Source organism: Trichoderma asperellum, chromosome 4 (assembly GCF_020647865.1).
Source record: "Trichoderma asperellum chromosome 4, complete sequence".
Classification (NCBI taxonomy): domain Eukaryota; kingdom Fungi; phylum Ascomycota; class Sordariomycetes; order Hypocreales; family Hypocreaceae; genus Trichoderma; species Trichoderma asperellum.
In genome coordinates, this window is record NC_089418.1 from 1298807 (window position 1) to 1325487 (window position 26681).

Below are 26681 nucleotides of genomic sequence, written 5' to 3' on the forward strand. Positions count from 1 at the left end.
TATAGATTGTTTTGTTCTTCAACACCAAATCTTAACTATACATAGATAGTATACACCCTAGCTAAGAACTACCCCTTCTACTACTACTACTACTACCACTACTACTTTTTCTAATAGTGTTCTTTCTTTATATACGAGACACTACGTTCTGCTCTGGATAATAACCTCTGCTCAGTATTGCTGAATGCTGCTAACAAAAAAAACGGATGAAATCGGACAAGGTTAGAATCTTACTTTTAGCAAAGACATACGAGCTGTGGCATTGACATAGGGTCTTCAATAGATTAGAGCCTCCAGGCGAAGATGTTGTCTGACCAATTCATTTTCCGCGGAAATTGTGGTTTGTCATCTGAAGCATTTTTATCAATGTGGAGAGCCTACGGAGTTACAGGCCTAGGAACTCGGAGAACTAATACCGGGCTTGTGGCTTTAAGCAGTTTTCAAGCCATATAATTGGCCTCTTGTTTACTGATGCAAATACTCTATTCAGATTTAGTGCCGATAAAAATACCATATCAGATCTAGTGCCATCTCGCCATCAACATCGCACTAAATACTATCAGTCTCCATGCGGCGCGCCGTTGAAACATGATGTAAGCAATAGAGACGCCTCCTGAATATATAATAAATGGATTCCTTAAGCTAAAATTACACTTCTCTTCAGATCATCTTATTCTTTAATACCAGCGCTCTTCTAACCATGGCTGATAAAATCATCCGCATTGCATTGGTCGGCCTTTCGCCAAATGCAGTTACATCGTGGGCAGCGGTAGCTCATCTTCCATACCTTCAGTCCGCTCGAGGCAAGACTCAATATAAGATTGTGGCACTACTCAACTCCAGCAAGGAGGCAGCCGAAAAGGCTCGAGCTCACTTCAATCTCCCTTCCACGGTCAAGGCATACGGCGACCCTGCTCTGCTCGCCGCAGACGATGAAGTCGACCTCGTTTCAGTAGTCACCAGGGTCGACTATCACTATTCCGCCGCAGAGCCTTCGATTAGGGCAGGAAAGGCTGTGTATGTCGAATGGCCGCTGGCTGAGAGCTTGGAGCGTGGCGTCGCTCTTCTGGGTGACAGCAAGGAACACGAAACCAGCATCATTGGCTTTCAAGCACGGCTCTCGCCAGTGGCTACCACGGTCAAAAAACTATTAGCATCTGGTAGAATCGGAAAAGTCCTTGCCAGTCAAGTACGTGGTTTCGCCGCTACCGCATGGGGTAAACGGCCCGGCACAATTCTTGCTGGCGGCATGGAAGACATGTTTACTCAGAGAGCAATCGGAGGCAACTTTGTTACTATTCTGTACGCTCACATGATTGACCTCGTACACTTTGTCTTGGGGGAATTCAAAGACTCCCACACCACGCCACAACTTCGATGGCCAGAGGTTGAAGTTGTCGATGAGGCGGGAGCGCAGCTGCGGACTGTGCGAAGCGACATACCAGATCTCATCACAGTTAATGGAGAGCTTGCTCCGGGTGCTGCAGATATTCAGGAGGGAGCGACCTTGTCAGTCCTTTTCAGAAGTGGTTCTCCATTCAAGGGCGAGTTGCCCTTTGTGTGGTATATCCAGGGCCAAACCGGAGAATTGAAGATAACAAATCCTATCGGGCCTGTCTTGCAGGCGGCTACCATACCTGGTATCAAGATTGAGCTCTATGACTTTACCACGGATGAGGTAACCGAAATCCCATGGGAAACAGAGTGGAAAGAATGGCAACATGAGCTGCCAACACCGGGAGGGAAGTTGGTAGGAGACATGTATAACCGATATGCTCAATGGTTCCAACAAGCAGATCGTACAGCTGTTCCTGAGGGAGGAGATTGGCCAAGACTAAAGGATGCTATTCGCAGGCATGAAGAGATTGATGGGGTTTTGAAAGACTTTGATAGATCTACTTGGAATAAGCTAGCGAACTGAGGGTGGGATTTTGTCACGATATCGGACTTTGATAGGGTAGGCTTGATGTAGCAGTATGGTAAGCCTTTTCTCGATTAGCAAAATAGGCAAGCAGCTAGACTTAGTACCTAGTTCAGTAGAACGATGTGTTTAGTCAATGAATCAATGGATTTGACTGGAAATTGAATGGGAGACATCATATTATCAATTATAACGACAGTCTTTTACTTTTTATGCCAAGTTTGCAGCGTCAGATGGAGCCAAATATTGTATTACTGGGCATTGGATTACTTTTTGTACATTGATCAAGCCACATTCCTACTAGGTGCATAGTAGCCAGCTACGGGCCCACGAGGCGCTATTCTACAGAAGGATTTAGCGCTATCAATAGCTACAGCTTGCCGAAAACCCTGACGTAACAAGGACCCAGCCATCTTCTCTTCTTCAGAGCTTGCCAGATCCACCTCGACCAAGACAAGCTCTCCCACAGCGTCATGGACAGCCTAGAAGATTTCGAGCAGCAGCTCGCCGCTGAAAAACTCGAGCGTGAAAAATCAGAACAAGAACGTGAGCGGCACCACCATCACAAGCATAGACATCACCACCGGCGAGATCGAGACGACGATAGAGACCGCGAAGAGAGACACAGGCATCGGCATCGCGACAGCGAAAGAGACCGAGATAGAGACAGGGACGGTAATCGGAAGCGCGATAGGGATAGGGAGAGGGATAGAGGCAGAGACAGAGACGACAATCGCCGTCGCCGACATCACAATGAATACGACGAGGACGATGATGAACGTCGACACAAGAGAAGCCGCCGATCACGCGACGAGGACGATGGCGACGAGGAGCGCCGCAGACGGCGTCATCGAGAGGATCGACATCACAAATCATCAGACGAAAAGGCTCGCGCGCCTCCTTCAGACCAGGAGAAGTCTTCAAACGAAGATGCGACCGGCACGTCAAAACCGCTGGAACGAGATGCTTGGATGACCGCGCCATCGGCCTTTGAAGTCGAACATGTCCACCGCCCAGGGCAAAACAAACCTCGATCGCCGACCCCAGAGCCACCAAAGCGAGTAATATCCAGTCGTGAGATTAATAGCGGCTATCTTGAAGACTTGAATAGCGGCAAGCTGCCTTCTGCTGCGGAGCAACAGCCATCTGAGCGAACGGTTGACTATACATTCGGCGACTCTGGCTCATCGTGGCGAATGACTAAATTGAAAGCTGTCTACACTACGGCAGAAGACTCGGGCCAGTCTGTTGAAGAAGTTGCTCTAAAGCAGTTCGGCAGCTTAGAGTTCTTCGATGATGCGCGCGAAGAGAAGGAAGAGCTGGAGAGGAGGAGATTATATGGTGATGATGTCAAGACAAAAGACAAGCCTACGGGCGAATTCTACCGAGAACGGAGGAAGAGCCAAAGGCGCGAAGAACCAGCCAGGCAAGAAATCCGCCAAGGCGAAGTCGTGCAAGAGGACCACCCGCAGCCAGTCCCCGTTCCAATGGACCAGACAGCTCTGAACAGACTCCGTGCTCAAATGATGAAGGCAAAGTTGCGCAAGGCACCCAATGCGGCTCAACTGGAAGAAGAGTACAACCTTGCGGCGGCAGGAGCGGCGCCTCGTCTCAATGCCCCTGAAGCAGTGGTCCTTGGCGTCATGGAGAGTCGCCAACTCGCCGGCACACGTGGAGAGGTCAAAACAGTGGATACCAAGCGCGGACGAGAGCGCGGCCTCGTCGAGGAGAACACAGACATGACCATCGAGCAGATGCTCCAAGAGGAACGTCGAACCAAGGGCCAAGCAGGAGGTGAAGGCCTGCGCCTCGCCGAGAGAATCGCCAAAGACGCGAAATTCGACGACGACCTCGAGTACATGGACGAAAACGCCGAAAAGCTAGCAAAGCGCGTCCACAAGAGCGAGGTCAACCTGAAAAACATGGCCGTCAGCGAGTTCCAGAAGATGAACCGCGTCCTCGAAAACTGCCCCCTCTGCCATAAGGAGGATAAAGGGCTGCCGCCCATCGCGCCCGTCATCTCTCTCGCCACGCGCGTCTTCATGACTCTGGCCACCGAGCCGGAGATCAGCGAAGGCGGCGCCGTCATCGTCCCCACAGCGCATCGAAACAACCTCCTCGAGTGCGACGACGACGAGTGGGAGGAGATTCGCAACTTCATGAAGAGCCTCACGAGGATGTACCACGACCAGGGCCGAGAAGTCATCTTTTACGAAAACGCCGCCGCGCCGCATAAGCACATGCACGCCGCCATGATGGCCATCCCTATCCCCTACGACCAAGGCGCCATGGCACCCGCATTTTTCAAGGAGGCGTTTCTCTCTTCTGACGAGGAATGGTCCCAGCATCGCAAAATCATTGACACCGGCGCCAAAGCCAGGGAGGGCATGGGCCGCTCAGCTTTCCGCCGGTGCATCGCCAAGGAGATGCCCTACTTCCACGTCTGGTTCACGCTGGACGGGGGGCTGGGCCACGTTGTTGAGAATTCGGATCGCTGGCCGAGGGGAGACCTCTTTGCGAGGGAGATTATCGGTGGTATTGTGGATGCTGATGCACACATCATTAAGAAGCAAGGGCGGTGGGCGAAGATTGATAGCAGGGTCGATGGATTCAAGAAGGGGTGGAGAAAGTTTGACTGGACGAGAGTGTTGACTGATGGGTAAGACAACGAACATATAATCAAGTGTGCGTATATTACAATGCTGGGCGTAATATAAAAAAACGGCTGAAAGGGTTGTGTTTTATAGTAGCCATTTTTTATGGATGAAAACAAAAGAATTTAGCACCAAAGCAAACTCAGTCAAGCCGCTCATTAATTGATTGAATTGATATCTGTGATTATCCCAAGAAATTAAATCGCAATGTACGCTGATGCACCATCAGACCTGACATAAGTAGCGAATAGTAAATAGTTAAAACAAGTCAAAAGGTTCAAATCATCGCAGATTCATCGGCACCTCGTCTCTCCTCCATCCTTCGGGGTATCTTCCTCCTTCTTTGTAAAGACATATGCCACCAGAACACATCTAGCGTCTGTCATCTATAGCTGCTAACTCTACTGTCATAAGAACGCCCATGTTCCGCCTCCCAATTAATTATTAGCTTGAAGAAAAATGCCCACATAAATGGCATGACTAGATTATTAAAAAGTTTCTAATAATGAGGAGCCCGCTTGAGCTGTGAAGCTCATTTTCCGGGGGCTCCTCGTCGTCCTCTTTCGCGTTCTTTGCTTCCCGCACTCCTCGTTGCTCTCTCCCAGTCTTCCCATTCTTTGCTTATCTCCATCAAGACGGAACCCATCACTGTGGCGCTGGCCATCAATCCGTGGCCCTCTCCTTCGAGTACCCGGACTTCACATCGCTTCATGATCTTGCCCAACCATTTGACGTTCTCAACAGGCACCCGAGTATCTCCGCTACCGTGACGAATAATCACAGGTCGAGTGATGTCGACATACCGGAAGCCAATAGTATGCCGTCTTTCGAGACAAACAAGCAGGTCCACAGCTGGATTCGCGTTCGTCGTGGCAAGATCCCAGATCGCATGTGTTAGCCGTATGTCATAAGATTGTTGCCGTTCTTTATCGGCGAGAGGATCAAAAGCTGGAGGCGAATGGGACAGGCCGTTGCTAGTTGTAGGCCGAGGTACTGTCGTGTCCACGCCTTCTTTGGTATTGGGGGATGCCTGGTCTTCTTGATTGACCAGAGTGCCATCTGAGTCCTTGCCGCCCGCTGCATGATTGTTGATGTTTTCCTTGTCTGCAGACGGTGTAGCATTTCTGCTACTACCATCTTTGTGGCCCGTTTTGCGTTTAGATTTGCGGGGATTCTTTGGTAAAGAGCTTGTAATTGACGAGCTGGTTGCCGACATGAAACTGCTGTTAGCCGCCTTTAGGAAAGACGTTGGCAAGACTCGTAGGATTCTTTGAGCTGTTGGAAGAGTGTGTGATGGTGGCATTAGCGATGATGACCCGAAAACATTCATTTGAGAAGGCGGGATCCACGGCGCAAGCAGATGGATTTTTCCTCGGATATGCTGAGGCATGCGAAGAGCCGTGGCCAGAGCATAGATGGCTCCAGCCGAATGAGCCATTAGAGAGAATTTGCTGATTCTCAAAGTTTGGCAGATTGCGTACACGTCATCTGCAGGTCATCTGTCAGCGGACGTTTCCCATGGTAAAACCATATAAAATCAAAACAATAACTTACCAGGCCAGCTGAGAGGTGTACTCGTTCCGTCAGCATAAGGCTCACTGTCTCCCACACCTGGTCGATCAGGGGTAATAAGACGGAGCTTCAGCGTCAACGCCAACTCATCATAAAACGCAGTGATATATCTCGTCAAGCCCATCCCTACACAACAAAAGACTACGCTGCCTTCAGGGTCTCCAACTTCAGCAAACGAGATAACTCGGCCAGTTTCGGGATGGCGAATCTTTTGAGACAGGCGCGGCGAGCATAGGTAAGATTCGACAGCATCATCAACAGAATCAGCAGATTGGGGTCTCTCATAGCCCGTGGGCCTATTATTCGGGGTGGACTCATCATTCAGGCGTTTGTTCTCCTGAGGAATGAGAGGTACTGAGAGGCGCTTTAATCTAGAGCTGCTGCGCTTCAGTCGAAGGGCATCGTTAGGGCCAGGGGTTGTCTGGCTAGAAAGACGTTGGTCTTTGCGATCAAGCTCATCTCGTCGACGCCCCTGCGAAACTGAAGGGAAGGGAGCGCCGTCGTCTTCGAGCTCATCTGTTCTCTCTTCCGCGATGTAATTCGCGCTCAGATAGCTGCTAGACGCTCTCTGCTTCGGTTTTCGAGTGGAATTCTCTTCGACGTCGTATAAAGACGACTTATTGGTATCCGAGTCAGAGCGGCGATGCTTCATTTTCGCAAAGTCACGACCGTAGCCGGACTCGGCAGTTTCAAGAACCTTGTCCCCAGCAAATCCTTCAACGTCCTTTATTGGCCGTCGAACACTGGATCTCCTTCTACTTGAGCTCGAATTGCGCAGACTTGAATCGCGAGCTGGAATATGATGCAGGCCGTCTCCAAGCAGATTATCGTCGGTAGTAACCGCTGTTGGTTCCTCGCTGATAGAGCTCTCTCCAAAGAAATGCTCTACCTTGCTTCCGCTGTGAATGCTACCTCCTCCTGTCGCGGTACCGCCAACTATTGGGGTAGAAGAGGCACGTCTCCTGTCAATCTGGGGCTCGCGAAGGTGTTCTCTAGAGCCCATATAGCTAAGCACTCTGCTGCTGCGATTCGACTTTTTCCCCCAGCTATCGAGAGACCGGCGTGGGCGTAGCTCCGGGTGAGGCGCAGAGCCACGTTCTACAGAAAGATTTCCGATGCTGCGAGCATCATCATTCTTGGACGCAAACGAGCCCGTAGACGAGGGGCGAGAGCTTGCGGCGCTACGTATAAAGGATCTGAATCCGCTTTCTCGACTTGTACTTCGGTGGCTTCGAGGGCTTTGCGGCGCGGTCAGAGGTGAAAAGCCGCTCGGGGGCTTGGATGTGCGGATAACAGGTGGGCTGGCCGCAAGCTCGTCGAGACAAATAGGGCCGCCGTGCTCCTCGTGAAAGGAAGGCTGTTTGTATGCCCCGTAGTCAACGCCAAAACTACCAGAGCCGCGCCTAGAGCGAGAGCTGTGGCGGCTTGGGCCAGAGTTTGGGCTCGTTGGCAGGGAAAGAGTTGCTGAGGTCAGGCCGGTGTCGAAGTGGTGGTTGGCAGGCTCAGCGATGGCGCTAAGGCTGGTGATGAGGCTGGAAATAATCTCAGGGCTCCCGGGAGGGATGGCGTATCGTTTGCGGGCGGCAGAAGTGGGCGTCGACGACATGCGGTTGCGCTGGGACGAGTGAACGCGGTGGGTGCGTGTTGGGATAGGGGGCATCGAATCTATGGAAGTGCGTTCCATGGCGAGCGGCAGCGGCGAGCGGCAGGGCGACTTGTCCAACGCTGTTACTTGATAGCTTGAGACGGTGAGCGTCTAATCTTGACTGTCTCGCCTGGCTGCAGCGTGAAATTGGCGCACGCAGCCACGTTTCTCTGGCCCCAGCGGCAGCAAACAGCGTCTGTGAGCGCCTTTGCTTTTGCATGAAACCCTCCCCACGCTCTCACGCAGCCGCAGTTTCGGCAGGTTGCGGTCCGACAAATGCGAGCGACGGCCTTCAAAGGACCGCCACCACCAACTAGAACAAGAAGAAGAAAAAAAAAAAAGAAGGCTTCTCAGCGCTGAAGCGTGCAATAGTATGAGCTCGGATGCAGCCAAAGACACCAGAGGCGTACACGGACGCTTCGTTGGACCGCTCTCTAAAGAGTATCCGAGACAGAAGAGGCAGGGAAATTAGTTGCAGGCTAGCACAGGGTCAAGCGTTAGCTGTGTCGCTTGTCCCGTCAGATGCAATCCGGGCTTGGGCCGCACGCACTGCTGCAGTATTTGCTCTGGTCTGAGACACGCAGCATAAAGCAAAGCTGGGCCTGCAGCAGCAGCAGCGACAACAACGACGGTAACGACAGCTGCAGCGATCACGACGACAGCAAAAACGCCAAACGGCAGACAATTCTCGTGGGCCGGCAGCTCATGGTGCTAGTGAGCTCCTGGGAGATTTGACCCCTTTCGAGAGCTCTGCTGCCGGTCCACTCCAATCACCAGTTTCAGCCAGCCGCCATTTTGGCTACGGCACGGGCAATCAACGAGACCCCTGCCGCTAGAGAAGACCATCGATCGAGCATGATTCGGCCACGAGAGTGAAGCGCGGACTGGAGTCAGTGGGGAGAGCTCTGATTCGATGGCTACAATCGATGGCAGGGATGTTCAAATTTGGTCGTCGGTACGGCAGGCTATTACTAGTGGAGAGGAGCAGAAAAAGGGCGGGTCTGTCCTTTCGGCAGCACGTTGATCCTATTCCGAGACTCGTATGGACGGCTTTGTATTACAAGGAGTCGAGTAGGAAGATGGGAGAGCCAAACCACATGCTTAAGTAGCACTGGGTGAGCCATTTGCTGCTGGCGTGCATAATCCAGTCCGAGACAGGGCGCTGACGGCACGGTTGTGGAAAACCGAAGGAGGACGGCGGAGCCACATCCAACAGCGTTGCATCAATGGCACCCTGCCAGAGGGAACCCTTGTAAGCGAGTTGTGCAGCATCGCAGAATAGGACCAGCTGGAGCGCGAAACACTGAGGCGTGCGCGCATTAGAGCAGTATATCAAAGATGCTGCTGTATAAGCAGAGTTGCAAAGGATTTGGGGATTTGGCTGCCGCTCGCGCGGGAGCGTCTTCACCCGTTTCCCCGTGGCGATCCTTTCTGAATTGTGCTCGCTTCGGGCTGGACCAGCGCTGTGTGCAACCGTGGTTTGCGTGGGATGGCGTGGCGATGGTAGCAGTGCTGGGCAGAAAGAGGAAACGTGGGATAACACGCGTGGGTGCTTACATGCGCACCGTGATATTTGTACGTCAGCAAAGCCCGCATGGCGATAGGAGCTGAACATCCGTGCTCGGTGCCGATCTGGCTATTGTGAGCTGATCGCTGGTCAGACGCGAGTCGTGCTCTGCGGTCACTACCTGTCGCACTGGCGATATACTACGTAGGTATAAGCTTCAATGTATGTATATTGTCTTCTAGTGCGCACCGGCTGTCAGATTAGCCACAATCCTTGCAGCCATTCCTGGGAGGCGGGGAACTGAGAAGAAGCGCGAAGAAGAGATAATGGACCTGGAACAGCGGGAGAAGCGAATGACAGGCCGCCTGAGATGAGATGATCTGGTCAGTCGCGTGGCCAGCGCATCCTAGAGGATTCCCCTCGGGAGAATTCAGAAGTCAGAAATGAGACAGGGCTGCACTATCGACGCTCCCATCTCCAGCAGAACAACACTAGCATCTCTTACCAAAGCAACGCTAGTAGTCGTACATATATAGGGGATCAGAGAAAGTCCGTGTAAGACCTGCAATACTCCGTATACTATATGCCTCCAGGAACTTCTACTTCCTACAAGTCCAGTAGTAAGTAAGTATACCTACAGCATACCTACCTACCTAGGTGCTCCTTGGCAAGTCGGTTGAGAGTCCTTCCAAGCTGTCAGGCTCACCAGAAACCGGGTTCCCATCCGAAGTACACACTATACGCAGATAGGGCTGATGGGTGGGCAATCTGGCTACATCTAGATGCTACCATGTCAACGCTGCATCGTATGCTTGCCTCGCAGACTGGCACAATATCGGCTACGATGGCGAGCGATGACTGTACTATCCTGGATCCTGTCGAAATGTCGGCTGCTCGTTATATAAGCCATCCGCCTAGAGCCCGAGTGGCTGCCGCTAACGGCATGCCTGCAGCCATGGAGGCATCCTTAGCTCTGATGCAACGCTGACAGGGCATCTACTGCCCCGAACAAGGATAGCGCCGTGGTTGCGAGATGCAGGGCTGGATTTGATATATGAGGCGACCTGCTGGACTCTGCCTGAACTTTCTGTCGTGTCGTACGAATTTGGGTCGTAGATAAAAGTTCTGCTCGCGCCACCTCAGCAAGACGGGCGCCCGAAACGGAACCGTGCCATCATCACAAGTGACCCTTACATACTGCCAACTCTTTAATCCCAGAACCAACTGCAACTGCAGGTAACATCGATCGAGTCACCATGGCCGCCGCGGCCACTAAGACGATCTTCTCCTTTGTAAGCTATGACAACCATAGGGTGCCCCAGGATCCCAAGTCTCGTACCTTAATCCGCCGGCACGCCATGCGAGATGTGGCCACCACGAGAAAGCAGAAGCGAAACTATCGCGGCAACGCGGTCCAGTACCCAGAGGCGGTGCTGTATGGAGAGGACACGCATGAAGCGTGTGCCGGTAAAGGAACTGTAGCTAAAAGGCGATCAACTAAGCGTAAGCTGTTGAAGAAGGCGACAGACAGCAATCCGCAGCCGACTAAGCAGCAGCTCATCCGAATCCACACAATCGTTGTTGATGACTACAGCCAAAAGTTTAGCACGCGCTTCCCCATCTTGGAGCTCATTGCACCACTCACAAGCCTGCACCTGGGGGTGGCCTCCATCTCCTGCTTTACCTTGGAGCCCGGCAGGACGGGGGACGTGCTCTTCTCATTGCCGCTGTCCAACTTGCAGAGCAGACGGCTGTTAGACTACCTGCCTAGCCTATACGGGAAGGCCTCCGCCTTGACTTACACCGTTGATTGTCTTGTAGCAAGGCTGAACCAGATCACTCGCGGCTTGACTACCAACACATCGTCGGAAGAGGAGGATGGCGAGGTCCTCCATCATTATGCCAAGGCGCTCAAGGAAATCCAGCGGGCCATCGATGATGAACAACTTCGAATGGCGCAGGAAACACTGTATGCGGCAGAACTGCTTGGCATTTTTGAGGTATGTTGTGAACAAAGACCTAGCACAACATGCATTAGGGGCGAAGCTCCGTTTATGCCTTCAAGTACCTGCTTTTGACTGACCTTTTACCTCTTTTTTTTTTCTGATTCGTCCAGCTTCTGAGCCCCAATCCGGAAATGACGTCCTGGAAGTGCCATGCAGCAGGAGCTGCCAGGCTGATCCAGCTTCGTGGCCCCGAGAGGTTCAAGACAGACTTTGAACTGGCCCTTTTCATGGCCCACATCGGTCCAATAGTACGTATAAGCGAGACACAGTCCCGCACTGAGAGCTCATAGTTGACACTTTTTCCTCCAAGGTCACCGAATCCTTCCTCAACAACAAGACCTGCTTCCTGACCGAGGAGCCATGGAAGAAGGTCTTGCGCACCGCCATCTGCCATGACCCGACCATACCGCCGGAGCAGAGTAAGCTCATCTATCGGCTTTGGTCTAGTCTCATCTTTGGGCCCAACATATTCAAAATGGTCACGAGCTTGGTGCTGTCGCCCACTGAACCTTCGGAAAGCGATATCGAGGCGGCAATTGAGAAGATCCAGAAAGACCTGACATATTTGAGGATGTGGGAAGACTTGCTACGCCAACAGCAGCAAGCGCAGTCCCCCATCGACAGAGACGAATCGGGCGATAACGTAAAGTTCGTCTTCGCAGCTCCAGCCTGGAGCAAGGGAAAGAATTTCATGCCGTGGCCGGTCCTGCGCGGCACTTTCATGATGTGCGGCATGCTGAAGAGGCGGCTTCTGGTCTCGCTTGCGCCCTCTCGCTTCCCTCACGTCGAGGCAGAGGCTCAGGCGCTGGCCGAAACAACGCTGGAGCTCAACTCCAACCCGGCTACACGCAAGGAAGATGGCCTTCTGGGAGGCCTTTTCCTAGCGCAAACGGTCTGGGTGGCGAAGGCCGTCCTCACCACAAAGGACATATGGAATGAAACTGTAGCAGATGCAAGCAGGATGACTTCAGAGGAAAATGAAAGAGGGCCGATAATTGAACAGTGGAAGTTTAGAATATGGTGCAAAGAGCTCGGAAGAAAGGTTTCGTAAGCGCCATTGCAATGCGTAGATCTGGCGATGCCGGCCGATGTCGACAAATCTTACGGTGTGATGGATACATGGATTCACACCACTCATGTGCCTTTTGATTTTATTAGAACAAGAGGCGTTGGGGTTCATGGAGTTGTAGTGTCTTCTGTCCAATGTAAACATAGAAAATCGTATCACCCAACTTATTTCACTAAGGCCCTAGGTAGTTGTGAGCATATGTATGTAGATATTACTACATACCCAAGTATAGTACTAAGGCATTATGCTATGGTAGCTACATGCATCTAGGAAGGCAGCTTGGGATTAGCAGGGAAGCCAACCATTTTCTTTTTTCATTTCTTCTCTTATTTTTTTTCCCTTCCCCTTTATCTCTTTATACCTTTTAGATTATTTCGACAGCCCTTGTTCAAGGCATTGTTGCAAGGATGGATCGACACGTCCAAAGTACTCTGCACGACCATCAGCTTTCAGTCTTTGATGCACCGTACTGTTTCCGCACTGGGTATGACTTACTAAGAACTTCCTTCTTTAGATTGACAGGGATGTCCTCCAACGTCGGAATGATGTTATGAAGGAAATGCTCCTTGCCATTAGGCTCCTTGCAGATGATCTGCCAAAGTTGGCGAGCCTGTACAAAATCTTTGTCGCTAAGTTGGGTAGCGAAGGCCGTCACTGGTCCTGTCCAGTGCTCTTGGAGTGGTATCTGGACCCGTTTGCTCTGTCTAACCGGGCGAAGCTCCGAGAAGACGTAGTCTGGGTCACTGCCATAATTGCCATTAATAGTTCCGGGACCATCCCGCACATATGGGGCGTAGACGGTATTGGTTGGCCGGTTTGGCGGGAGCTGGAAGTAATTTGGCCCAACACGATAGCGGTGAGCGTCGGGATAGCTGAACATTCTCGCTTGCAGAACTGCATGTCGTGTCTATTAGCCACAGCATTCTTTGTTGAAAATAGCACAAAAGGGTGTACCAACCAGGATCTGCTGAGGGTCCAATGCCTGGAACCATGTTAGAAGGCGAGAAGCAAGCTTGCTCGATATCTTGGAAGTAGTTGTTTGGCTAAAATCAAAAATTTAGCATACACTACATCTCTGAAGCATGGGAGGCATGGGAGGCATGGGAGACACGGGAAATGAACCCACGTTCTTATTAAGAGTCAAGCGACCAATGCGGCGCAGAGGATATTTGTCATATGGCCAAGTAAACGTGCAGTCGAAAATGTCAATAGGTGCCGATTTGACCTCTTCAGGCTTCATGACTTGGACGCACACAGACCAGGTTGGGTACTTTCCGTTCTCGATAGAATGGAAAAGATCCTTCACATGGTAGTCTGGGTCTGACCCGGCGAGACGGACCGCCGTTTTTGAGTCCATGGTTTTGACGCCATCGTCTGGCTTGAAATGCCACTTGACGTAGACATAGCTCCCATCCTAATGATTGTTAGCGCTGGCTGCGATGCAGTAGCTTGGAGGAATTATCTCACCGCTTTGCTCAAGGTATAACTGTGAACACTATAGCCATTGATATTCTTGAGAGAGGCAGGAATACCACGCGATCCAAACAGGTGCATCAGAGCGTGAATACCCTCCGGGTTGTTCTTATGGAAATCCCAGAACATGGCATTGTCTGGCACATTGGTCTGAGGGTGCCTCTTGTGGCTTCGGTTCATGGACGGAAATTTAATGGGGTCCCGAATAAAGAAGACAGGAAGATCATTGAAGACGAAGTCCTGGATGCCCTCCTCTGTGTAGAACTTGATTGCCCAGCCTCGGACATCACGAACTGTGTCGGCAGATCCCTTTTCTCCACCGACGGTTGAGATACGAGTCAAGACCTTGGTCTTCTTTCCAATGCCAGTGAGGAAATCCGCATCAGTTATATCAGAGACGTCCTCAAGAACTTCAAACTCTCCAAAGGCACCGGCTGCTTTTGCATGCACGCTCCTGCAATGCAAAGATATGAGCTTTGAGTGTCCAACATTCATTTCTCACAAGAGCATGGGTATTTTCCCTTACCGTTCAGGAATACGTTCACGTGCAAAGTGGGCGAGAACTTCGATGGTTTGGGTATCGCTCAAGACGACTAAGCCACCATTGCTGTTGCCATAGCGAACTTGCTGCACAGAGCCTGGGTCGGCACTTGGCTGGCCTAGAGAACATCAGTCACTTCATGCGCTTGAAATAGGTTGGGCATGAACACAAAATCAATGGTGGTTTCACAGATACGATAAGAATTCGACGGGCAACTTACCATTGGCAAGGGTGCTGATGGGGTGATCTGAAGAAAAAGACTTGAAATTGTAAGCCCCGAGTCTTTACAGGAAGAGACAAAGGGTTGTTCACCATGGTTATTGCTGAGACAGTGGTGGTATTTCGTTCATATAACTTAAGTTGTGATAGCTATTTCCGCCAATTCCTGGGCTTTCTTCTTCTTTTCATTCCCTCCCCCTCTCATTTCCTTCCAACGCCCGCCAGATGGCCGGGTTTTTGTAATATGTGCGCCTATCGTGCAAACCGTCATGCACTGCATAAGATTTCATCATTGCGTGTTGAAATGTACGCCAATGGCTGATAACCCCGCTGTTATCCCCTTTGAATCTCCGAGGGATTGGCGATGAGCGGCTAAGGCAGAGTTTCACTAGTCTATGAGCTTAGATACAAGCGAGGAGCTTCTTGCATGGCGTTTACACCAATCCGGCTGAGCGGTGATATGAAGTTCGCCACGCCACATCATGCGGGGAGAAAGTATATCTCTAATCTCGGCAGTTGTGATTGGATCGATAGCTTCACGACATTAATAATGACGCAACTGTCGTTTAGCGGTTAAATGCACTGCATGCCTTTGGAGCCCAATGGGGAGACCAAATAATGAAGGTTCGTATCTGGCCGCGGACTTTGCTGCGGGGAGGTCGGGTAGCTATAAGATTGTGTGCGCTGCTATCTCCCAGATCAAGCTCAACGTAAACCTCTGGATATTCAAAGTAAACTTCTTGATCATCAAGCACCAAAACTAGTGTAAGCAAGATGCCGCCATTCAAGACTATGATACCGACAAATAGTCGGCCAAATGAATGGAAAATTGAACAAGGACTTGCTGGAGCCGAGCTCCCGGTCATTGATATGACCGAGCCCGAGACCAAGTCTCTCATTTTCCAGACTTTTCCGAAGGAACTCACCAAGGATGAGGAAGCTATCAAGAGCGTGGGTGATCCTAACAAGCTTTTCGTTAGGGAGCGAGAGGGATGGGTTGGGTAAGCCATTCATTCATGACATGACGCATTGATACCAGTGTCATGACCTCCTCTTCTGCTGCTGTGCTGACACTCTGTGCGCAAGCTTCGTTGAATGGGAGAATCATCCCGACAAGAAGGCAGCGGCGCACAAGATCCTGACTTCGCAAAAGTTCCCGCCCAACCCAGAATTTCAGCTTGGTCCCATCCCACCGACCAACCCGGTCCTTCCGGGCACCCGTTGGAAGATGTGGCACCACGCTGTCGGCGGTGAACTCACCCGGGTTCCTGATGATTCTTGGGCAATTGTCCTCAAGGAGAAGCATAAGGATATGCTTCATCTCTTGCAGTTTCCGTACAACGGGGAGCCCCCAAAGCGTCTGGTTACTGACAAGGAGATTACTCCCAATAACCTTCATTTTGTGAGAAATCATGGAGGAATCCCGATCATCGATAAGGACAAGTTCAGTTTCATGATGGACGGTCTTGTCGCAAAGCCTCGTGAATACACTTTGGATGATCTCATGGATGAGTCCAGGTTCCCACGCATCAAAAAGACTGTCACTATTCAATGCTCTGGAACCCGCCGCATTGAGCAGATTCTCAAGTATCCCGGTCAAGGTGATGAGATCCCTCAAGCACCCTGGGCCGAGGGTGCGATTGGTACGGCTGAATATACGGGTATCAGTCTTAAGAAGGTAATCAAGGAGTGTGGAGGCTTGATTGATGGTGCCAAGCACCTGGAATTCTATGGCGCCGAGACTTACTTCAAGGATGACAAGTGCATGAACTATCTCGTCAGTGTGCCTTGGTCCAAGGTAAAGGCGAATGAAGTGTTGCTCGCATGGGAAATGAACGGCGAACCTCTGCCCGCCATTCACGGATTCCCTCTCCGCATTGTTGTCCTTGGATACATCGGAGCTCGAAGCGTCAAGTGGCTCTATCGTGTCAAAGCCATCAAGGACCCGTCTCGAGCACCGGTCCAGAGCGCGGAATATCTGTACTTCCCGCAGCAGGTCGGAAAGCACAATTTGAAAATGACTGACGGCATTCAAATCCAAGAAATGCCAGTCAGCTCTGGAATCATGTTCCCGTGGACAAAGCAAGTTGTCATTCACAACGGCAAGATTCGCTGCAAGGGCTGGGCCTATTCTGGAGGAGGCCGATGGCCAGAGCGCGTGGAATTGTCTGCCGATGGCGGCTTTAACTGGTACACGATTCCTCTGGAGAATCTATCCAAGAAACGGAAATGGACTTGGCGAACATGGCATTATGACCTGCCCTGCGATGTTGAGGGCTGGGTTGAGATTGTTGTCCGCTGTTGGGATAATGCAATGAACACCCAGCCTCCTGAGATTCGTACAGCTTGGAACTGGGGCTTGCATGTTACGCACTCTTGCCACCGCATTTCGGTGTATAGTGTCAACAGGACCCGACCAAAGACTGACGCTCGTCTTAAAGAGTTCGAAGACAGGGGCATCCCATTTGGCCCTATCACGGTGCCACTTGAATTCCCCTCGCAGACTTGGGAAGATTATGAGAAGTTTTGGAGGGAGCATGATCCTCGTGATGCTGAAGATGACTGATCTTTCTGGGAAATTGGTAAATGTGTTACCAGATAAGTTTTTGAAGTTTTTTTTTCTTCTCTCTTTGAAGTGATGGAACAGAAAGGGGGGGAGGAAAAGAAGAAAAAAAAAAAAAAAAAAAAAAAGAAAGGAAAAGCCTCAAAGAAAACATCTCTTCAGTAAACACGTTCGCTACATGAAAAGAGCATCTTTATGCTCAGATATTCTAGTCATAAGTTATGAATGAAGTCAATCAAACAGAAAGAGCCATAAAACCTACCTACAGTGATGTAACATCAGGTACAGAACACTTTGTGTCTTAAAAAGGTCCAGTATTTTGTCGTTACTGGGATCGGTGTTTAGCTGTTCGAGGCCAGCTGTGGCGTTTCTTCTTTAGCTATATTAGGATAGCTAGAAAATCTAGGATCTTGATCTGACGATATGAAGGAATCTAGTAGGAATTCTCTCCCGCCTATTTTAATGGGGCTTATTAATCACGCGCGTCCTGGCTGACTTTAGCCTGATGCATCTCCCATGTGTTCTTGGACCACCCACTTGGATGGCATAACAATGTTTGTTGAATAAAGCTCGAAAGGCTTTTATTATTTATATAGTATTTTCGGCGTATCATTTTATAAACATAAAAGATAGCCAATATCATTCCGGCAGCCCAGTTATAAACGCTATGCATGACGAAGAGCGGCAACATGCAGCGACGCCCACCGAGCGTCGGTTTTCTCTCGATGAATTTTCGACCCCATCGACAAGCTGGCAGCTCGATGACTTTGTTTTCGAGCCGGGATATGTTGAATCTCGAGAGGCACTGCGCTATTTGATGCTGAGCACCGCACAGACTGCTCCGCCATCTCCAGCTCACGAAAGCAGCCTCATGCCGGGATTGGATTCGCATGAAAGCGAGGATCAGTCATCAGCACGTCATCAGAGTTCACATCTCCTATCGCAGGGACGGAGAATCGAGTACCTAAAGAATTATATAAGTGAGGTTGCTCCATGGGTAAGTCCTCCTGTGACTTCTTCAGGTTTAAATGTACTAATCGGTGGGTATGTAGCTTGATATGTTTGACAGCTCTCATGCTTTTGGGCTACAAGTACCTCTCCTGGCACAGACATCCCCAGCTCTCTTATGTGCAATTCTGGCCATATCCGCGCGGCAAATAGAGCGCAAAGAAGCGTCCGAAGGAAACCCAACTCCGCAGAACAACTTTGACAGTTTAGAGCTCTATCAAGAAGCGATTCGACTTCTGACGCCACTTCTACAAGCTCATGATCAAGCGGTAATTCCAATATGCGTGATATTATGCTGCCTTGAAATGATGTCTGCCAGTGCACGGGATTGGCGCCGTCATCTAGAAGGATGTGCTGCGCTCTTCGATGCCTTCGAAGTCCACGGATTCTGCGGCGGACTACTACAAGCCGTCTTCTGGTGTCACGCTAGGATGGGTGCGTGTTCAATGATTATACTCTCTATTTTAATATTTAAACTGAATGATTGGACTGACCAAGGCGAGAAACTACTAGACTTGTGCGGTGCCCTGATTTCTGATGGAACGCAAAGTACCATAATTCCACCTGCCGCTTGGCTGCCTCCTGGTACCGACAACTTGAGTGCCCGCCAATTGTTTAACACCGTGAAAAGTCCCGACATGCACGCCAATTATGCCGTTTATCTCTGTGCCAAAGCCTGTGAGCTGGTTTCAGATCGTACACAGCATGATGAACTCGGTGTCCCCAATGGCTGTACAGCAGAATCGTTTTTATCTCGCTGGAATGACTTGTGGGGTGATCTACAAGCTTGGATAGATCATCGTCCCAGTGAGCTGTTACCCATGCATACTATAGAATCCCGTCCATTTCCACAGATACTCTATCTTCACTGGGCCGCAATTTCCTCCAACCAATTATACCATACTGCTTGCATTTTGATGCTATCTTCGATGCCGAGACAACGAGACGCTATACCCGGTGTTACAGGATCATGTGTTTGGCATGCAAAACGAATCTGCGGAATTTCGTTAACCAATCCTCATCAAGGATGCCTCAACAACGCTATCCAGCCGCTTTGGCTAGCAGGGAGGCTGCTTAGCCACGAATCAGAGCACGCAATAGTGGTGAATTTGATCCGTGATATTGAGTCAACAACTGGATGGGGAACGTCTTGGAGAATTCCCGATCTTGAAGCAGCCTGGGGTTATTCTATTCGGAAGCGTTCTAGCTTCAAGCATACTGATCTCGACCCACCACAAAGTGCTCAATCTGGGTGATAGGACTCAAGAAGCAACCGAAAGAATGCCTCGCTCAACATATTGCGGGAGGTTCTGAAGTGTTCCACTCTTGCTTTAGCTGATCCAAGAATCTATCAACAGGCCAGCCAAGGGCGCCAATATGCTCAAATCCATGCAGTATTTCTCTATGCTGAGACTCGTGAGTCATCTGCCGAGCGGCCGCATAGAACGAAGCTAAGAGGCATGGGTCCCAGCATTCGCATCGATTGTTATTAATGGCAATACTGCATATCCTGTGGGCATGCCATAGCTGTGACAAAGGTGGTGTCCTCCGTTGCTCAAGCTGCACTGTCTTTGGCTTGTGTGCCAGTATCAACATCATGGCAGTATGATATAGCTGATTGGCGAAGACTGCCGAGCCGTTGGTGAAATATATGATTGGAAATGGATTTTTTCTGTCATTAAGCTCAATAACTGAATTGAAATCCGGTGGCCTATTTGAATACCAATCATTGAGCTTGTTAACGATGGAATTCCAGCGAACTGCTCGAGGCTTGGGAGGTTCGGCGTCGAAATTACTGGCCGCATCCTGGCCTCCAAAAGAGAACTCGAGCACCTCAGCGCATAGAGCAAGAGTTTCATGCGCATAACATTCGATGTGTCCCATATTAGATCTTCTTTGAGAGGAACTTTGCAGTAAGGAGCTGAGAATGTTACTATGGAGAAACGGGCTGGATTCTTTTAGTAAAGCAGCGGCAGTACCTAGCATACATAGTCAATACACATTCTTCAGCTCATGGCTAAAATTGAATACCCTTACCTAATCTGGCAAGCAGCCATAGCATATGCACGCTCAAGTCATTTGACGGACTGCTTTCATGAATATGAACATAGATCTTTGGTAGAATGTCATCTTTTCTCAGTGCATCTTCCCATTCTTCAGGGGGGTAAGTAAGAAATTTCTCCGTAGCCGCCAAAATTGACCAAAGTTTAACCTCCCACGGCTTAGATTGCTCGAAGCAACTTTCCATTGAATATGTGAGATGGTTTGTATTCGTTGCCATCGGACTTCCCGTAGAACCCATATGATAATGATGGATATTATATGAAGCGCGGCAAAGTTCCAAGAGTGCATCAAATGACAAGTCCGATCTCATAGCAAGAAGTGGAACGACGAGACCAAAGGTCTGCTTTGGGTCACATATATCTAGCTTTAATGAACATGTTAGTTTGATTTGTATAGAATTTAAATGAGAGAAAGACGTTTGGCTCACCCATGGTGCAATCTTATATCTGTAGTGCCTCAGAAGCTCAATTGACCGGCCCGTGGAGAGCTGACTTGTCACGCGGTGGCTCAATGGGCCGGTGCCGCCCAGGGTGTCCAGTGTTGATATTGGTAATAATACATTATCTTCTTCCAAATTTCCTGTGTTAGGGGTAACATGAGCAGGTGTATCCACCCTTTGGTCTCCGACACCAAGAGTCATCAGAACATCTAGCGCAACCTCGAAACTATCGCCTTGCCTCACCATATTTCGAGCCCGAGTATCTTCATGATGATGAAGCGACAGATCATCGGGAATCTGTGAATCCCGAGTTTTCGCGACAGTCGTATCATCTCCGCGATATGTGTTGTCAGAACCTGAACCAAAACTTGACAGTTCATTAATATGAGTACTAGTAATAATCGGTTCTAGATCACTTCTTAGAGATAGACTATCACATATAAAAGTATTTTCTCCTTCGGGAGAAAGAGGAGAAGGAATTAAATATTGAGACTTTTTGCTGGTACTGGCATCTTTCTGTCGGACATGATCGCCGTCCATAAACTTTTTACCGTTTAGTAACGTTAGTATCGGTTTCTTCAAGAAAAGACGTGATATTGACCTGAATTTTAGAATAGTTCCTAGCATCATTGTATTTTCCATCTAGAGGAGGATTCCTGATATCAGGAGCAGTAATAGCATTCTTCTGTAAGAATGAAAGCCTTGGGCCATAGACGCACTCTGCGTTTGCGTCGAGACAACGTTGACAGCGAGGCTTATGTTCGTCACCTATGTTTTAGTCAGATTTATAGGTTAATCGATAAAGTGCGTATAGTCATTAAAAATGAAAGCCGCGAGAATAGTAGTTGTAATCGCAGCCGCTAAAAGAGATGTATCCTGAGATACTCCAAATGCGGGACACTTTCAACTTACATTTGCGTCGCCGGGTTCGGCATCTCAGGCAGCCCGTTCTCGCACGCTTCTTTCGAGCACTTTGAGGGCAAGACATATCTTGATTCGCCATGGCAATTATCAGAATATGCTTATCAAGGTATTCCAGATAATGGATTTAGCAAAGAGTGGCAAATATTACTCAATAGATCGTAAAGTTGTGATGGCTGACAGTCCAATTGCTGTAATGCGGCCGCCCTCCGCATTTGCCCATTTTATCCGATTTAGTATATTTAGGCACAGCTTCGGCTAATTGGCATTCTCACTCTCGTATCGATTTGTATGGGGCATTTTCTGTGTAGCTTCAGTACTATTGAGAACTGTTTCCATGCTAAGTTGGGGGTCACTCACATGCGGGGCATCTATCTGCGGGTGCATTTTACAACTTTGATCGAGTGGCAGCAGAGCATGCGGTCTCGACCTAAATTGTACAAAGAGGAGATGGAAGCTTTAGGAATGCGATTCCTTTTCAGGAACAAATCACTGACGCTTGAGGTATGCAGAAATGTATGTGGAATATATGATTTACAGCCGTGGAAAGCTAGCGATGAAACGAAAGCAGCTTGATGGAATAATATGTTTTATAGTGGAAATGTATAATGCGATGTTTATAAAATAAAAAAAATAAAGAGAAAGTAAATGACAGCCTTGTACAAACTGCGCTGATACAAAGAGCTGTTAATGGATGTTTGCAATCACTTCATATGAATATATTAAAAATCTTGAATCCTACAAATCAACAAACTCTCCCTTTAGAGCCTCATCCTCACGAATCCTCATCAAGTAATCTTGAACCTTAGACACAATACTATTGACATCTAACCCAAAATACTTGTACGCCTCCGGGCCTGGGAGACTGTGTCCAAAGCGCTTTACGTTTATGCCCGCATTTGCATACCTCTCCCACCCATTTGGAGCGTATGGCTCAATTATAATCGCGGGAATCCCGATATGTCTTCGTAAGGTATCCCTTTTATACTCCGAGGATTGCCCTTCAAACAGCCGTTGACATGGGAAGCTGACTACTCTGCAGAGGATGTCTTTCGATTCACGCAATACGGTGGCGGCATCAAGAGCATGCGATAACTCTGCGCCAACGCCGATGAGCGTCAGCTGCGCATCGTCATCTTCTTGAACAACATAAGCGCCTTTTGCTACGCCATCTCTCCGTGTATGCTTCAATTGCGGCACTTTGTGTCGTGAAGTCGAGATAATAGAAGATACATCTTTCGCTTCAATAGCCGCGATCCAGGCGCCGGCTGTCTCTTCACTGTCTGCGGGACGGATATACAGCAAGTTTGGCATCGAACGGTATAATGCTGCTAACTCAATCGGTTGATGGGTTGGCCCATCTTCGCCCATTCCAATGGAGTCGTGGGTTGCTGCGTGAATCACTTGCAGTTGCTGCAGGGCACCCATTCGTACCGCCGGCGCGGCATATAGGTAGAACATGAAGAACGAGCTCGTAACCGGAATGAAGGTGCCAGGGGCAAAGGCTGCTAATCCATTGGATATAGCGCACATTGCGTGTTCTCGTACGCCGTAGTGAATATACCGTCCTGCATAAGAGCCATTGATGCCGCAGGTTGTCCGCAGATCAGGCTGGATATACTGTCATCAGATGATATAACAAAGATATGTAGCAGAAGTCCACACTTACATGCTGAAAATCTTCTTTTCCATCCCATGCCATGTTTACAGACGGCGAGAGATCCGCAGTTCCTACAACAAAAGAATTAATCGCTTTAGCGAGAGGATTGACCATCAGCCCGGACGACGCTCGTGTCGCCATTGGCTTATCAGAAAGACTCTCTGGGCTAGGTACTAATGTCTTCCAATGTGAAGGCAGCTTTCCATCTAAGCGCTGTTGAAAGTTTTGGGCGATGTCTGGATACGCCCTCGCATATCGATCCACAAGCTCGTTCCACCGTGAAACGACCTGCTCTCCACGGCTGGGCAGCTCAGAAAAGAATTGACGGACCTCGTCACCAACAACAAATTGTTCCTCTGGGTTGAAACCATAAGCTTGCTTCATCCGTTTCACATCGTCAACGCCGAAAGCGGCTCCGTGTGCCTCTGCCTGTCCAGCAACTGCACTGTCCAGGCCGATTATCGTTTTCACGTTGATAAACGTGGGTTTGTCTGTAGAGGCTCGGGCTCTTTCTAATGCGGCCACAATGCCACCCACATCATAACAACCGTCCTCAACGTTGATCACATTCCAACCACACGCACTCATTTTCGTGTTGACATCTTCAGTGTTTGTTAAATCCACTGAGCCATCACAAGTAATCTGATTGTTATCGTATATGACAGTCAAATTATTTAGTTTGAGATGGCCCGCGAAAGAGATGGCTTCGAGAGCCACACCTTCCTGAAGACATGCGTCTCCAATCATACACCACGTATGATTCGATATAACATCATATCCAGGTCGGTTATATGTCGCCGCTAGGTTCTTGGTAGCTATAGCTAAGCCAACCGCATTAGCGACACCCTGCCCTAAAGGCCCTGTTGTTACCTCGATGCCTTCAATCTCAATCTCTGGATGGCCAGGGCATATGGAGTCCCATCTCTTTGAGTGGTATGACTTTAGCTGATCCATTGTCATGTCGCGGTATCCCGCCAAGTGCAAGAAGGCGTATTGAAATAGGCAAGTATGGCCATTTGAGAGTACAAATCGGTCTCGATTGAAGAAGTCTGGGGTATGTGGTGCATAGCGCATCACATACTTCCATAGAGCGATTCCAATCGCAGCCATGCCGATAGCGCCACCAGGATGGCCGCCATTGAATTGTTGGCAGAGATCACTGATAAGCAACCGAAAGGTTTTAAGGATAATGTCGTGTTCCTTGGAGGGTTTATTGAGCGTAGTTTTGTTGTTAATTCCATCTGTTACGCCATTTTTTGCGACAACTGGCTCGACAGACAGAATTCCAGGGGCCATTTGCGTATTGGCTAATTAGATGGTTATTGCAACTCTGAAATAAACGAGTGTGAAGTCTGTGAGGCGCTCGGAAGACGCAGTATGAGAGGTAAATAATATGAATAAGAACTAGAAAGATCTTGAAAGTATTACCTTTGAACTTCTAGGTTCATATCTATTATAAGCCGACATCTGAATGTCTATCTACTTCTAGTAATGCGGGCGATTATCCTGACGCGAAAGGATTACCGAAATAGGAAAGTTTAGCCACCTCGTCTTAGAGCTTGCAACCGAACCAATGGGGCCTCTAAAAGATTCACCCAGTCCCACGATCCGGATCTTTTATTTTAATTCCAATTTTCTTTTTGAATAATTTCCGCTCTTCCCCTCTCCTTTAGCGTTAAACAGTCTTACTCCTGTGTGTTCGGGTATATCGCAACCCAGCCGCAGAGTGTCTTAGGACTGGAAGTTCAAGCAGCTTACCTACCTATATAAGTTGTAGTACACAGGCCCCCAAAAGTCAACTAATCAAAGATATTTTCTACTTGATACATCTTCTTGTTCAATTTATACCCAAAACGCCATGGCTCCTGCGACGACAATGAATGGGGATTCGTTCAAAGTATCAGAAAAGATAAAGCTAGAAGCCGGGGCAGCCGCATCTGTAAATGGTCGAAAAGTTGTCAAAACCACACGGCCTAATCCTTCTTTGCAAGCAACAGCCGACCACCGCCTGAAATTGGTCGAAGCTCCGGTTCCAGAACCTGGCCGAGGAGAAGTCTTACTCCATGTGAAGGCTACTGGAATCTGCGGGTGAGTAACCCTAACCACAAAGCATACTGCGCCTAGAAGAAGCTGATGGGTTTTTTCAAAGATCGGATGTCCACTTCTGGAAATCCGGGCGCATAGGCTCGTTAGTTTTTGAGGGAGACTGTATCTTAGGCCACGAAGCTGCCGGAGTTGTGCTCAAATGTGGAGAAGGCGTTACGAATGTTAAGCCTGGTGAGTTTGCAGCTCTATAGAATTGTGCAGCTGACACTGATGTTTAAAACAAGGTGACAGGGTAGCCATTGAGCCAGGTGTGCCATGCGGTGACTGCTTCCTTTGTTTAGAGGGGAGATACAATCTCTGCGAAGATGTCAAGTTCTCCGGCGTCTATCCTCATGCTGGGACAATTCAGAGATACAAGGTCCACGATGCGAAATGGCTTCACAAGTACGCTTCCAATTTATATCTCCGTGAAAATGCATATAATTTTAACATGAAATTCTAGACTCCCTTCCAATTTATCCTTTGCTGAAGGTGCCCTTCTTGAGCCTCTAAGCGTTGTCCTCCACGGCATCCGCACTGCAGGTCTAAACCTTGGCTGTGGTACAGTAATATGTGGCGCAGGACCCATTGGGCTGATTGCTTTGGCCGCAGCGAGAGCCTCTGGTGCACACCCGATCGTAATAACAGACATTGAGCCAAAAAGGTTACAATTTGCTCAAGAATTCGTTCCATCGTGCCGAACTTACCGGGTGGATCCCTCTTTAGACGCCGCGGAGAACGGACGTCGAATCCGACGGCTCTTTCGCAATGTTGATAACGATACAACACAAAATCTCGGACAAGATCTTGATCAGGAGTACTATGCACCGAGGACTGTTCTGGAGTGCACAGGAGTAGAAAGCAGCGTTTGCACCGCAGCGTATACCGTTCGACGGGGAGGAACCGTTTGCATCATCGGGGTGGGCAAATCGATCATGAATAACTTACCGTTCATGCACATTTCTCTGGCTGAGGTACGTAATACGGCTACAAGGTGTCGATGTCGATGTCGTGTGCGTTTGCTAACAATCGATTTGCACAGATCAAACTCAAGTTTATTAATAGATATCGCGACACATGGCCGGCAGGTATTGCATGCCTTGGTGGGGGGATTCTTGATCTGAAGCCTCTAGTAACCCATGTTTATCCCCTTGAAGGTGCTATTGACGCTTTGCATTTCGCAGCCGACCCTAAAAATGGAAGCATTAAGATTCAGATTGTTGATGAAGTAGAAGAATATGCATTGCGGTAGGCCAAACATATTAAAACCATGTATAGATATTTTCTACAGATAGAGTAGCCCTTATTTGTTGCTACTGAACATTATGAATTAG

General features: G+C 49.2%; 10 protein-coding genes across 10 annotated transcripts; 6 read left to right on the forward strand and 4 right to left on the reverse strand.

The window, feature by feature from the left end:
* Positions 1 to 700: 700 nt before the first annotated feature.
* On the forward strand, positions 701 to 2093 carry TrAFT101_006835 (uncharacterized protein; the record flags this gene model as incomplete). Its single annotated transcript, XM_066127891.1, has 1 exon — positions 701 to 2093. One exon carries the CDS (start codon positions 701 to 703, stop codon positions 1919 to 1921), a length of 1221 nt encoding a protein of 406 aa, XP_065984004.1. The 3' UTR covers positions 1922 to 2093.
* Positions 2094 to 2355: 262 nt separating this feature from the next.
* TrAFT101_006836 (uncharacterized protein) lies at positions 2356 to 4769 on the forward strand. Its single transcript, XM_024910053.2, has one exon. It carries the CDS (start codon positions 2395 to 2397, stop codon positions 4582 to 4584), a length of 2190 nt encoding a protein of 729 aa, XP_024758484.1. The 5' UTR covers positions 2356 to 2394; the 3' UTR covers positions 4585 to 4769.
* Positions 4726 to 9312, reverse strand: TrAFT101_006837 (uncharacterized protein). Its single transcript, XM_024900732.2, has 2 exons — positions 6130 to 9312; positions 4726 to 6063 (listed from the first exon to the last, which is right to left on the reverse strand). The coding sequence occupies exons 1-2, from the start codon at positions 7829 to 7831 to the stop codon at positions 5108 to 5110; spliced, it is 2658 nt and encodes an 885-aa protein (XP_024758485.2). The 5' UTR covers positions 7832 to 9312; the 3' UTR covers positions 4726 to 5107.
* Positions 9313 to 10359: 1047 nt separating this feature from the next.
* TrAFT101_006838 (uncharacterized protein) lies at positions 10360 to 12719 on the forward strand. The gene is made up of 3 exons (XM_066127892.1): positions 10360 to 11299; positions 11416 to 11553; positions 11616 to 12719. The coding sequence occupies exons 1-3, from the start codon at positions 10556 to 10558 to the stop codon at positions 12354 to 12356; spliced, it is 1623 nt and encodes a 540-aa protein (XP_065984005.1). The 5' UTR covers positions 10360 to 10555; the 3' UTR covers positions 12357 to 12719.
* TrAFT101_006839 (uncharacterized protein) lies at positions 12449 to 15453 on the reverse strand. The gene is made up of 8 exons (XM_024910054.2): positions 14701 to 15453; positions 14609 to 14648; positions 14374 to 14506; positions 13842 to 14301; positions 13501 to 13788; positions 13333 to 13417; positions 12870 to 13268; positions 12449 to 12805 (listed from the first exon to the last, which is right to left on the reverse strand). The coding sequence occupies exons 1-8, from the start codon at positions 14701 to 14703 to the stop codon at positions 12744 to 12746; spliced, it is 1470 nt and encodes a 489-aa protein (XP_024758487.1). The 5' UTR covers positions 14704 to 15453; the 3' UTR covers positions 12449 to 12743.
* Positions 15382 to 17173, forward strand: TrAFT101_006840 (uncharacterized protein; the record flags this gene model as incomplete). Its single annotated transcript, XM_024900650.1, has 2 exons — positions 15382 to 15608; positions 15694 to 17173. 2 exons carry the CDS (start codon positions 15382 to 15384, stop codon positions 17171 to 17173), a joined length of 1707 nt encoding a protein of 568 aa, XP_024758488.1.
* A 664-nt stretch (positions 17174 to 17837) lies between these two features.
* On the forward strand, positions 17838 to 19434 carry TrAFT101_006841 (uncharacterized protein; the record flags this gene model as incomplete). Its single annotated transcript, XM_024903361.2, has 3 exons — positions 17838 to 18167; positions 18223 to 18613; positions 18692 to 19434. 3 exons carry the CDS (start codon positions 17838 to 17840, stop codon positions 19432 to 19434), a joined length of 1464 nt encoding a protein of 487 aa, XP_024758489.1.
* On the reverse strand, positions 18592 to 21731 carry TrAFT101_006842 (uncharacterized protein). The gene is made up of 5 exons (XM_024910055.2): positions 21594 to 21731; positions 21283 to 21449; positions 20670 to 21224; positions 20216 to 20606; positions 18592 to 20157 (listed from the first exon to the last, which is right to left on the reverse strand). Exons 1-5 carry the CDS (start codon positions 21682 to 21684, stop codon positions 19469 to 19471), a joined length of 1893 nt encoding a protein of 630 aa, XP_024758490.1. The 5' UTR covers positions 21685 to 21731; the 3' UTR covers positions 18592 to 19468.
* Positions 21732 to 22340: 609 nt separating this feature from the next.
* TrAFT101_006843 (uncharacterized protein) lies at positions 22341 to 24558 on the reverse strand (the record flags this gene model as incomplete). Its single annotated transcript, XM_024900710.1, has 2 exons — positions 22341 to 23213; positions 23272 to 24558. The coding sequence occupies 2 exons, from the start codon at positions 24556 to 24558 to the stop codon at positions 22341 to 22343; spliced, it is 2160 nt and encodes a 719-aa protein (XP_024758491.1).
* A 562-nt stretch (positions 24559 to 25120) lies between these two features.
* Positions 25121 to 26599, forward strand: TrAFT101_006844 (uncharacterized protein; the record flags this gene model as incomplete). The annotated part of the gene is made up of 5 exons (XM_024904190.1): positions 25121 to 25350; positions 25412 to 25539; positions 25593 to 25752; positions 25811 to 26321; positions 26390 to 26599. 5 exons carry the CDS (start codon positions 25121 to 25123, stop codon positions 26597 to 26599), a joined length of 1239 nt encoding a protein of 412 aa, XP_024758492.1.
* Positions 26600 to 26681: the final 82 nt, after the last annotated feature.